This window comes from Euprymna scolopes, chromosome 15 (genome assembly GCF_053919585.1).
Source record: "Euprymna scolopes isolate OS-2025 chromosome 15, ASM5391958v1, whole genome shotgun sequence".
NCBI classification, from domain to species: domain Eukaryota; kingdom Metazoa; phylum Mollusca; class Cephalopoda; order Sepiida; family Sepiolidae; genus Euprymna; species Euprymna scolopes.
In genome coordinates, this window is record NC_136496.1 from 66,585,002 (window position 1) to 66,597,229 (window position 12,228).

General features: G+C 32.2%; 1 protein-coding gene across 11 annotated transcripts in view; it reads left to right on the plus strand.

Moving 5' to 3' along the window:
* Nucleotides 1-12,228, plus strand: part of LOC145293856 (glycerol kinase 5-like) — a 420,415-nt gene that overhangs the window by 383,247 nt on the left and 24,940 nt on the right. For all 11 annotated transcript variants that reach the window (XM_080140555.1, XM_080140557.1, XM_080140563.1 and 8 more), the window contains 2 exons: nucleotides 2,911-3,037; nucleotides 5,978-6,082. In XM_080140555.1, the coding sequence (XP_079996681.1) occupies nucleotides 2,911-3,037; nucleotides 5,978-6,082 (232 nt within the window). The remainder of the gene's footprint in view (nucleotides 1-2,910; nucleotides 3,038-5,977; nucleotides 6,083-12,228) is intronic.

A 12,228-nucleotide genomic window follows, 5' to 3' on the forward strand; every position in this document is an offset into this window, starting at 1 on the left:
AATTTATCCAGAAAAATAAAATATAAAATTGTGGGCAGTTTTTTTGGGATCGGTTGTAAAATCTGCTGAAGTATGATATTTTAATGTATGAAAAAACAAAAACAAAAAAAAAAAAAAAAACAAGGAAAAAAACGTGATTGAAACCGAAAACCAAATTTGTAAAATAAAGTAAAAATAAAAACAGATAAAATGTTAGCATGGGATAAAGTTCTAGATATAAATAAATGAAAAAAAAATTAAAACTTACAAAATTGTTAGAAAATGTAAAATAAAAACTACTTAAATATGATATTCATTCAAAATAAATCCGAATGCTTAAAAGGTAAATATTTAGTTGGTCCACTTCAAAACATATCACTCTACAATTCATCAGCTTTTTTCTTTTTTTTGTTGTTATTTATGTTTTTTTTTTTTTTTTTTTTTTTTTTTGCATCCAAATTGTCGTATGCAATAAAATGAATTTTAGAAGTTTTAAACTGTTAAAAAAAAAGGAAAATGGAAAAAGTTTTTTTTTTTTTTTTTTTTTTTTAAATAAAGAATAGTAAGTGGATTGGAATTGTTGTTTCTTTGAAATAAAAATCTAACCCTCAGTTTATTTAAACCGCTGATAAAAAAATCACAATAAGGAAATTGTTTTTTGTTTTAATATAATTAGCTGCCGGTAAAAAAATTCCCAGTAAATAGTACAAATTACAAAACAACCCTGTTTAAATGCAAAAAAAAAAAAAAAAAAGAAAACATCCAACAGCAGGCGTGCGCAAACCTCCAAACTAATGGTTATGAGACAACCTTCTAATCCATTCAGCCAGAGTGCTGATTATGAAATCATGTCGTAAATTCTTGTATTTAAATTAATTCAGAGAACAATGATTGACGCATGTGCAGATGTTGAAATCGTTTAGAAAGAGATGATTTTAGGTACCCACCCCACTTAAAATAAAACGCAATTTCTACACAAAATAATTGACCATTTTTTCTAATTTTTAGATATTATTTGTCTGAGAGATCACGCTTTCTAACGATGCTGAGTTGGTGCGTGTACGATGCATATGAGAAAAGATTTTAGTAGGCATACAAACACACACAGACAGCTCTCCTTTATATAGTAGAAAAAGAAGATAAAGGATGTTACAAAAGTAATGCCTCCTATTTTTTTTAATTTTACTTGACTGGATCAGAGAGGATTGCAAATTGCATTGTTATTATGACTGAACTTATGCATTCATAACCTAAAAGTTTCATCTCTTTCTGTTGCAGATATTGACGGTGTGAGACTAATAAAGCAACCAGACTTTTACGATCGAGGCATCATTCATTGTTGACAAAAGTGCATTGAGAATGGTGGTGATTATGTAGAAAAATAAATTCTGGAGTATAAAAGGTTGCTCGTTTTAATGGTACCATCCTGTCTTTGTAGTTCTTTAACATTTTAATTTTGGAGTTAAAAATAGGAGCCCTTAGTTTTGGAAAGATTTTCATATATATATATATATGTTTATGTATTGCACAGAGTTGAAAATCTTCACCTAAAAAATAGATTTTTTTTTTGTTATATTAAATCCAACATTGAGTGATATTGAGTGCAAGTGAGTTTTATAATAAAATAATAATAAGAGAAAAATAAAATTTGGTATTTACGTATAAGTGCATTAAGTTCAATTTGCCGGTCATTGTCTGAGGAGCAAGCACAAATTGGTGAGTGATGTATTGCTATGGACTCCACAACACGGACGCGCAAGCAGAGGACTACCTAGATCCACGTACATCCAACAAATAGCACACGACGCCAACTGTGAACCTGAAGATCTGAGGACACTGATGGAAGACAGGAAACTCTGGAGAGGAAGAGTCACATTGGTCCGGGCAAGGAGCCCGTCATGATGATGATGATGATGCATTAAGTTCATTGGAGCACATTCCGTGAAATCTTTACTATTATATAAAAGGAATTTTGTCTCTGTGCGTGTGAGTGAGTTCCCTATGGACTCCTAAACGACTGCTCTGATTTTTTTTTTTTTTTTTTCACACAAATGTACTTTAGTATCTGGCAATGTTCTTATACAAGTTTTGTATCAGGATTTCTTCGATAAATATTAATAATCGATAATCCAACGAAAGAAGGAGTAGGCGATTTTTACCAAAGTTAACACCTTATACAGCCTAACATCACAAGTGCATTTGAAAAATTTTATTGTCACACAAGCCGAAAGTCTGGCATATAAAATCAATAGTAGGTTCTTTGATATGACAGAGGCACATTCGAAATGAATGTTCCTGTTTAGAGCAGAATTGAAACATGATACTTGACTTTTGCATTTTAAATTTTAATTCAAGCCATTATATATAATTTTATAAAATCAACAATAGATTCTCTACAGTGCAATGTAGACTAAGTCACTGTGTAGAGGCATGTGAAGCTTCCTACCAGTGCATCATGATGGGTCTTCAACTAAAGCAGGCAATCAATTTGATTGAAAAATAGGTGATTTCACCAATTTCAATGACAATAAAAAATATAAGAGTGTGAAACATTCATTGGAACATCGGATCCCCTTACTTATAAAAAAAGAAGCACAGGGATGCAACTCTGTGGTAACACGTGACAGGGCATTGAGCTTGGCAGAGAGTATGAGACCTATTAGGTTAGACATTCATATTTGCATCCTGATCTGAACGAAAAGACTAATGGTTGGTGCACCAGCCCAGATGTAACAACAATGCTCCATGCATGAGTGAATGATGGTTTTATAAAGATATAAGATGCTGGCAGGCATGAGAATTTTTCTAGCCTGGTAAAATGGAAATATTCTTCAATCTTTCTCTTCAGCTAAGTTGACCTTAAACTGAAAAGACGAAACGAAACTACAGTTTCATTTAGAATGCTTCAGAATGTTTTGTTCATTTTTGCAGGTTGCAGATCAACAAGGCGCCATGTTTGGTGATTGCTGTTTCGTGGTCGGTGATGTCAAGTGCACAATGGGATCCGGTACATTCATCGATCTCAACACAGGGAACGTGCCACACGCTTCTATTGCAGGTAAAAAGAAAACAAACTTAAATTAGGTTTGACCTTTTTAATACCTGACCAGTGGAAAGACACAGTGTTAACTGGGATTGAATCACTTTAGAGCTCCGACGGGACATTTTAACATTGAAACATTAGTGGATCCGTGTAGACTCTAATTAATATCTATACAATTTTATTTATAAAAGTTCTACTCATGTATGGAGCATTTTTGGAAAAAATATTGCTTTTTTTTCTTTTCTTTTTTTTTTTTTAGTTCATATTGTCAATATCGTTAATAGAGATTTGGTTACTGTCTGTTTGAAAAACTATATTATTCCTATTGTATTGCGTTTCAATTTAGGAGAGATGGCAGTGTAGTATCTATTCTGTTGTTATAACACCATCCTCCCAAGCACTAACTCCTTCTTTGGATATAGTGTAGTATATTTTTGTCATAATACAATCCTCCCATGTTAGCAAAAATAAACTCTCTCCGATCACATATTTTTTTGCTAGTCACCATAAGTATCATTTATATTCTAATTTTGTTTCTTTTGAACTCCATATATTTAAATTTTAGAGTGGGCCCACAGTTTGCTTGATTGATAAGGATGAGGTGTAAGTAGAGCTACATTTATTGAAATTAATTCCAATAAATTGATAACGTTTGATCCCTCAAGTCACATCTGACATTTCCCAGGAATAAATTCTTGTGCTCTTATCTCTGACGACCTTATAAGCGTTTTGATGATTACTTTTTTTTTGATTTCTACAATTTTCTAGTAAATAAAATAAAGTAAAACATATTTCATTTTTAAAGATATCAAACGTGAATTTAGATCACACAATGATCTTGTAGCCTCCCTTTAATCAAAGTGAAATATACTTATCAAAATACCTTGAGTAGTTTTTAAGAATATGTATTGTTATAATGGATTATCTCCAAAACTGCAGAAGGAACAAACTAACAGACAGAAACTATAACTTATAAAGATTACCATGAAGTTAGTATATTTATATGACTTTTCCCTATCTCTACAGGTGATAGATTTCCTTTTTATATCTCTTAGCACAACACCATTTGATCATCTGTTCTTTAATAGCTCAACCATTTGGGATAAACCTCACTCACTATTCTTCAACCAACATATGTGAACATTGAGATTGGTGGAAATGTATGCTTGGTAAAATGGAGACTGTGGTGGCTTATGAAATTGATTATTCCAACCAGCCAAGGTTTGCTTTGGCATCATTCTAGCAACCTACGAACAGACGTGAACCATCAGATCCTTTGTTTGAATGAGGTACAGTCCAGCTTGATTCTAAGAGGTGCACACTTTCAAGCATTACTTTCTGCTTTGGAAATATAGGAAGGGTTATTGCCGGTTACGTGAAACACCCCTACTGAGGAAATACCAACAAATCTGTTTTCGGCTATTTTTATAACCTTCCTGAGTGTCTCTCTGAGGGAGTTGGTCTTTTCCCTCTCATGTCAAACTGATTTCATGTCAGTCCTTTCTGTTTGTTTGTTAAGCAACTCAGACTTCACTCCTCAGGATTTTGTGGTCTGCGTGAAGTCGATCTCGTTAGTTGCAACTATTCATTAACCTGCAAAATTGCAGGTTTTTACCCCTGATACAATGAGAAAAAAGGCTCATCAGTTGCATACAAAGTCAGGGAAGGGTTGAAATAGGAAGCAGGTACGTTTGAATCAATTGTATTTTATTATGTAGTTTGAGGAGTGTATGAGCCCCTAATTTTTTTCATTCCATCTATGGGTCAAGTAACAAATTGTGTTCAACTCATTTAACTTAAGTACATGTCCATTCGTAATGTTGTGTGGCACGAATAAGCTAGTTGTAATAAAACATGGACAATTCTTTTGATCACATCAGATGGTTTGTTATCTTGCTGTATGGAGGTAGTCGGTTCAATACATAGTCCTGGTAATAGTGGGTGTAGTAATTGTCATAGTAATATTGATCCTTTACTTTTTCTTTTTTTTTTTCTTTTTTTTTGTAGCTCTAATAGTGGAAGCAGTTAAAAAGAACAACAATTCCATTACTTGCTCTGAGTTGCATCTTATTTCTTTTTGTTGATTTTTTTTATAGTTCATCTAATTGAGTGGATCTTCTTGCCCATTTTCTATCAATAATGTTTCAGTAATATCACTTGTATTATTCTGATTCTTCAGACTACTGTTCTCATCTTGAGTGTTATTTTCACAATGTTTCACTCTATGTAAACTTTGACCTTCTTCAGGTGTATCTTATCGAACTGAATTGCAAGGATGTGTGGCATAGTGGATAAAATATTTGGTAAAATTTAGTTGTAAGTTATGCGCTTCAATCCCCAGTGCGGGTGACACTAAAAAATACAATTGTGAATTACTTAGAACTTCTACCCAGTCATGGTTGACAGAACGAAAGCATGCTACCCCCATGGATTAAATAAAAGGTTCCATTTGAAATTCCATGCAGATTCCAAAGTTCAAACATTCATGAGTTCGAGAAGATACACCGGAAGAAGGTCAGAGGTTATATCAACCAAAACATTTGTGAAAATAACACTCAAGATGAGAACAGTAGTTTGAAGAATTCAAAGAATAGAAATAAACAATGTCCATCTCAAAATTCCTGAAACATATTATTTGTTTAATAAAAAGGTAATTTTGTTTGAATCAACATCACATGAATGTGAATATTTTTTACCAGCTTGATTCTGTTGTTGGCATTGAATTCTCCTGATTCTTCCTAGAATCAAATACTTATAGGAGGGTTGATGACATAAAGATTGGTAACATCTCCAAGTGAAAAAGGATATGATATGAAATCAATTGAATTCAAACACCTGAGTCGGCAGTCGTCATTGTTATCCACCTCTCATTTGTTTAATTACATTAATGGTTAATTATAAATGATGACGTTTATTTCATAACTTTTGAAGTTTATATTTTTATTTTTTCTCCAGGATTATATCCTTTGGTTGGCTGGAAAATCGGTTCTGAATTGGTGTACATAGCTGAAGGTGTTGCCTCTGATACGGGCAGAGTATTAGAATGGGCACAGCAATTGAGTAAGTATTTTTTTTTTTTTTTTTTTTTTTACAAAGGCATCACCACATTATCAAGGCCAAGAGGCCACTCAAGGATAAGGGTTAAAGAGTGTACAGTAGAAATTGGTCAATATAGTAATCATTAGTAATGAAAATTTGGTAAATTTAATTACTTATATGGAACGGCTCATCAAGAACTTATTTACTTTAGACTTGAACACAACCATATTGTAGTCAGCCGGAAAGCAGGAAAACGGAAAAGTATCTTTTTATTCATAAAATTCTAGTAGTCTGTTAACTGCTTTACTGTTCTGTTTATGGTTAGTTCTATCATCATTCATTTTATTGTCTTATTTCCCTTGGTCAAGGGTTGGATGCTTTCTGACAGCCTGCAAACTCAGTCTCTAAGCTAGGGCATTAAGTCCATTCAAATTCACTCTCTGGAGTCCTTTTTTGATGGTTTGCATCTAAGTTTTCTTGGGCTGTCCAACTTTTCTCTGGCCTTCCACCTCAAGGTTTCTACATTTTCTAATTCAAGAGTCACTCTTCTCAACATGGTCAAACCAACGTAGTTGACTGATCATCAGGAGTTCATGAAGCTTTAGTATACTCAACCTCATCAACAGAACTGATATGTCAGGTCTGATCTGACCCAACCAAAAGCAATAGTAATATGATTACTTATAAATAATAGATTAGAACACCATGTAAAGAGAAAGTAATAAGTAATAAGACTATACATCTAAACTTCATATTAGAATTTTCTGTGGTGTAATGGATAAAACATAGCATCTATATAACCCCCCCAAACTCCGCTACACTGTATGATTGTGTATACATGTGTGCCCCTTACTTTCTTCACCAGATACACCCTAACCCATACTTGTACTGGATACTCCACCAGACTAGATTAATTCTTGTCCTGGAATCCAGTAAAACCATGAGACTAACATGAAAGATGTACTACAACGTATAAAAATGGTTAATTGGGGAGAGGAAAATTATGTTCTCAATTCCTTTACTAACTCAGTGCTTGAGAAATAAAGAACTTTAATGGAACATTCGAATATCTATGTATCTCATACAGACTTCAAGTGTTAGCCCCAGGTCGTGGGCCCCTTGATTTCCGAGAACTTTGACTGAAGTAAAATAAAACAAAAGTACTTTATATGTATTACTTTCTCAGGAAAAAAGATTGATTAAAATTGGTTTTGCTGAAGAACTATCATCCAATGTATTGAAATCACAATGAATCAAGGGTGACTTATGTGACAAACTCTCACATAAATCACTAAAGTGATATTTCACTGATTAAAAGCCCCTCTTCAAATATTTTGAGAGTTTTCTCAAAGATCATTTGTTTTTTTACTATGTATCAAAATGAATCCATTGTACAAATATTTTGTTGTTCTTTTTGTGTTTTTCTTCTTTTACAAGAAATTGAAACTAAATATATAGTAATAGCATTGTAGACAAGACAAAGCCATATATTGGTATACATAGATTTATTTGTCAATGTAATAAGGAAAAGAGTGCTTCTACACTATCAGAATGAAATTTCAGAAATCGTAATATTGAATTTCACATGAAAAAAATGGTATCTTCGTATTCCTCGTATTTTTAAGATGATTATATCAAAAAATTATGAAAATTGATAAGGTAGAAAATTACTTATTAAAGAAAATAGAATTTGGAGAAAATGATTGTATTTGCTTATGTAGAGTTCAAAAGGTAGGTAATTTTCCATTTTGATTTATTTTATAAAAACAAGATGGCCGCAATTTTTCACCAGCTAACATGATTAAAGTTGGTTTTTTTTTTGGTTTTTTTAATAATTCAGTAATATTCAGATAATTTCGACTGCATAATTTGGAAGTTAACATTGTAATTCATAAGAATTGACAAAAAAATCAGTAGAAACCATCGGTTTTTGTCTGAAAACTCCATTTATCGACTACAAAATTCCGTTCTTATAGTGTAGAAGTGCTAAGAAAAGCTATAATTGGGAGAGGGGTTATATACTCTTTATACCAAGGTATTTCAAAGCCTAATGCTTCTCATCAGAAGCAATACCAATATGATTAATTATAAATAAGATTAGAACACCATGTAAAGCCAAAATGAATAAGACTATACATCTAAAATTCATACTAGAATTTTCCATGGTGTAATGGATAAAAGTTCTAAGCAACAATCAGTTGTAATTAAAAGTCGCATAAAAGTTGGAGGTTGATACTAAGAATACAATTATAAAATACTTAACTTGACTTCAACTCAGACATGACTGACAGAGAACAAAATGAATAAAGGCTTTCATTGGAAATTCTATACAAATTTCTTAGACAGAAAGATTCCTGACTTGAGCAAGATGCACTTGATGATGGTCAGAGGTTGCATCAGTCAAAATGTGAGAATAAAATCCAAGGTTAACAGTGATCCAAATAATATGAATAAAATAAATTGTCAATTCTCAAATTCCCAAATAAACAAAAAATATATTTGCTCAAACGCTTCAACACCATCAAATTAGTGCAGTACATAGTGCATACACGAGAGCCTCATTTTTTAGAAACAAGGGAGAGCACCATTCATTTCACATATGTAAACACAATCTAAACCTTAAATTAGACTGTTACCCATTTACTGAAGACTAGCAGGGGAACACCCAACCTTGCCAGATTGTAAAATATGCTTAAATATTTTTTAATTTATGCAGATTTCGTATTTATTATTACAGAGCCAATTCTCTATTGAATATTGTGTGTGTGTGTGTATATATATATATATATAGTACTGATTTCAAGTTTTAAAAAATTGACTTGGGTGCCATCAGCTAGAATCGAAACCATTTAGTTCTCTAGCCACATCCCTACATCCGACAGGCAGTTAAGAAAGATTTTAAATTAAATGACTTCTAGCTATGAATGAATTTGCGCATGCATAAAATTAATATATGTTAGCAAGTTGAAATGATTATTTTGTATTGCAAGACATATTTGTATTTGCAGACATATTTCTGAATGCATTATTCATTCATCCAAACAAAGATTTTTCTCATTATAAACCATCCTTAGTGTATGATTACCATTTCCTGTTAGTTTCAGTTTTATGTGACCAGTAGTTTATGAGTGTATTGATTAAACACACACACATACATATATCTACTGTTTTCGAACTTGGGGTCTGACTTATCAGGAATCATCCCGATTCTAATCATTTGGTTAGGTGGCTGTGGCTATGAACCAATATAAATATTTGTGTCTTTTCTTTTTCTGGTGTTTCCTTCCACTAATAAAATATCTATGTTTTGATGGTCATCTTATTACTTTGTACTTTCTGTCTATATTAGCAGCCATTACACAAAATGAGGGTAAAAAACACCATTTAGGATTAAAGATGATTATCTTTCACCAACAATAGTGTTCAGTTTATAAATGATCTTCACAGAAACTTCCTGTGAGAACTACAGACTCAATTTTGTGTTTGAGTTAAAATAACTCTGTTGTCTTTAATGAAAATCCCCAAATATATGATCTGTGTAGAAATGACTGAACAAGGTCTTCATTTATGTTTTGTTTGAAATTGAAACTTTATCGGTTTTATGATAAAATAGTACGTGTTTATGTGCACACATACATGGACAGTGGTTGAATGCAAATATTTATTGACCTTATAAATTTTAGTGCTTCTTTATGAAAAAAAAATATTGGTTTTTGTTTTTTTTAATCCCATTTTTGGGATGAATACTCTTACTCAGATTTAATCAGGTTTTTAGAATCTCAGTCAACTTTGATAATAAACAAGGAGATTTCTTCTTTTTTTTATCTACCCTGAGTTGCCCGGCATATACTGAAGTCTTTTTAATTTTTATTTGTCTGTACATTTCTTAAACTTATACATAAAAATAAATATTTCTTTGTAAGAGAGACAACTTTCTTTATATTCTTCAATCAAAAATGAGTTATTCCTCTTGTTAATTTTAATTTTTTTTTTTGTCATAATTGAAAAATGTTTCTCTATTATTTTTTCTCCAAGTGAAGCTACATAATATTTTAAACAAACTGTTCTACTGCCAATGACATGGTACAACAATAACAAATGAACATTGGCTAGTCAGAATCAAAGTTTTATATGTCAGTTTAATTATAGTTTATGTCCAACTTTTAAAGTCTCAAAAGATAACTTTATATGTTAGATGAGTCACTGTTTATCAAGGCAAAAAATATCGAAGGATAAGGGTTAATGAGATGGATATATTGTTGGTGGAATGATGAAGAATATTATGAGAGGATTAAAATTAATGAATCGAATGAATGAAATTTGAGGACTACTAGAGATGGGTTATAAGTTTTTATTTACATTGGATTTGAAAATGACGAGGTTGTAAATCCCAGGGAAGCAATCTTGTGATAACGTTTTCCACAGGTGATAAGTTCTTAAAAGAAATTCTGTTGATAGAAATTTCATTTGATTTTAGGAATACAAAGTAAGAAAAGAAATTTATTTGCAGTTGTGGTAGAATGATGAGTTCTGTTTGTGAAAGCTTTCTATTTAAATTGAAAATTTAACATGAGAATTTCCACCACTTCCTATCTATGCCTAAATCTAAACGCAAGTTCCATAAACAAAGCTTATTTCCTAGGACTGCCCAGTTATTGAACTCTATTTCGTTAGACTGCTTTCCAGCTGACTACAACGTGATCGTTTTCAAGTCTAATGTAAACAAACTCTTGTTGAGTCGTCCCCTTAAATAGTCAATTTCTGTCCAATTTGTATCACTCTACATGCATTAACCTTTATTCTCAAGTGGCCTTCGGGCCTTGATAAGTGTTGACTCCTTTTGTAAAAAAAAAAAAAAAAAAAAATTGTTAGCCATGTTGTTTACCATTAGAAAACGACACTATTTTAATTTGGGGGTCAATCAATTTTTCATTCTAGGGCGGTTCATGAAATTATTTTTTTAAAAAATACTTTTTTGCTGCTTTGCAAATAATTTTCATTGCTTCTAATTTTGGAAAGGCGTAGTCATATTTATTTTCTAATTGAATGAGTCAAAAGTTTTTGTTGTTTTTTGGTGGTTGAAATTTCTAAGGAAAAATTGTGTGAATAATGAAAATATAAGATTAGTTTCAAATATTTAAATTAATTATTCTTTTATGAATGAATATACAAATGTTTGAAAGATGCATAATATAACTTCACGATTATTTTCAATATATCTAAAAGGAACCTCTTTGTGTGACAACACTTCATTATTAGCCTATTTTTCTTTTGTGGTTCATTTCTCCCTTTGCCTTGTTTTTAATTTGTGCCGTTCATATTTATTTATCAGTGGTGCATCTGTTGATTGATGAGATTTTTCCCAGATTCGAGGCACCACTCCAGCTTTTAACAGATAACGGGCCCAAAAATATTAATAAAGTGATGAAGAAGGCATTAGAGGACCTCAATGTACGTCATGTCATCACATCGGTCTATCACTCTCAGAGTAATAGGAAAGTTGGAAGCTTCCATAGAACGATGCGTGATGTTTTAGCAAAGAAGTTGGGGAACAACGAACAGTCATGGGATATTTATATAAATCAAATGTTAGCGGCTGTCAGTGAAACAACAAAGTTTTCACCATATTACTTGGTCTACAACAGATGTTATTCTGACATTAAACAATATATTGAGACCTTGTACAGTATACTATGGTGACGAACATCATGAGATCGCTCTACAAGAAATGCATCGAACCTTCAATCTAGTTAGAAACAATATTAAAAAAGCTAGGAAAAAGATGATAAAAAATTCAGAGAAAAAGACAAAAACGATAGAATTCATGATTGGTGACTTAGTTTTCTACAAAAACCACCAAAGAAGATGCATGCTGGAATATAGTTATAGAAAAAACAGGACCTGTCTCTTAGAATCAGGGATCAATTAACGGGCTCTGTAACAAAGACACATGCTGAACATCTCAGGGCAGCGTCTATTGAGGAGTGGAAGATCCCCACTACAGAGAGGCAGTTCAAGAAAACTACATTGGCTGCTCCGGGGTATCAGATGATTTGGAGAATGATTTGGAACAGAAAATACTGGTTTTCCAATGCAGAAGTGTCGACATCAATGGGGGAATTCCGATGAAGAATCTAATGTTCCATTGATGAAACGCCATAACTTTA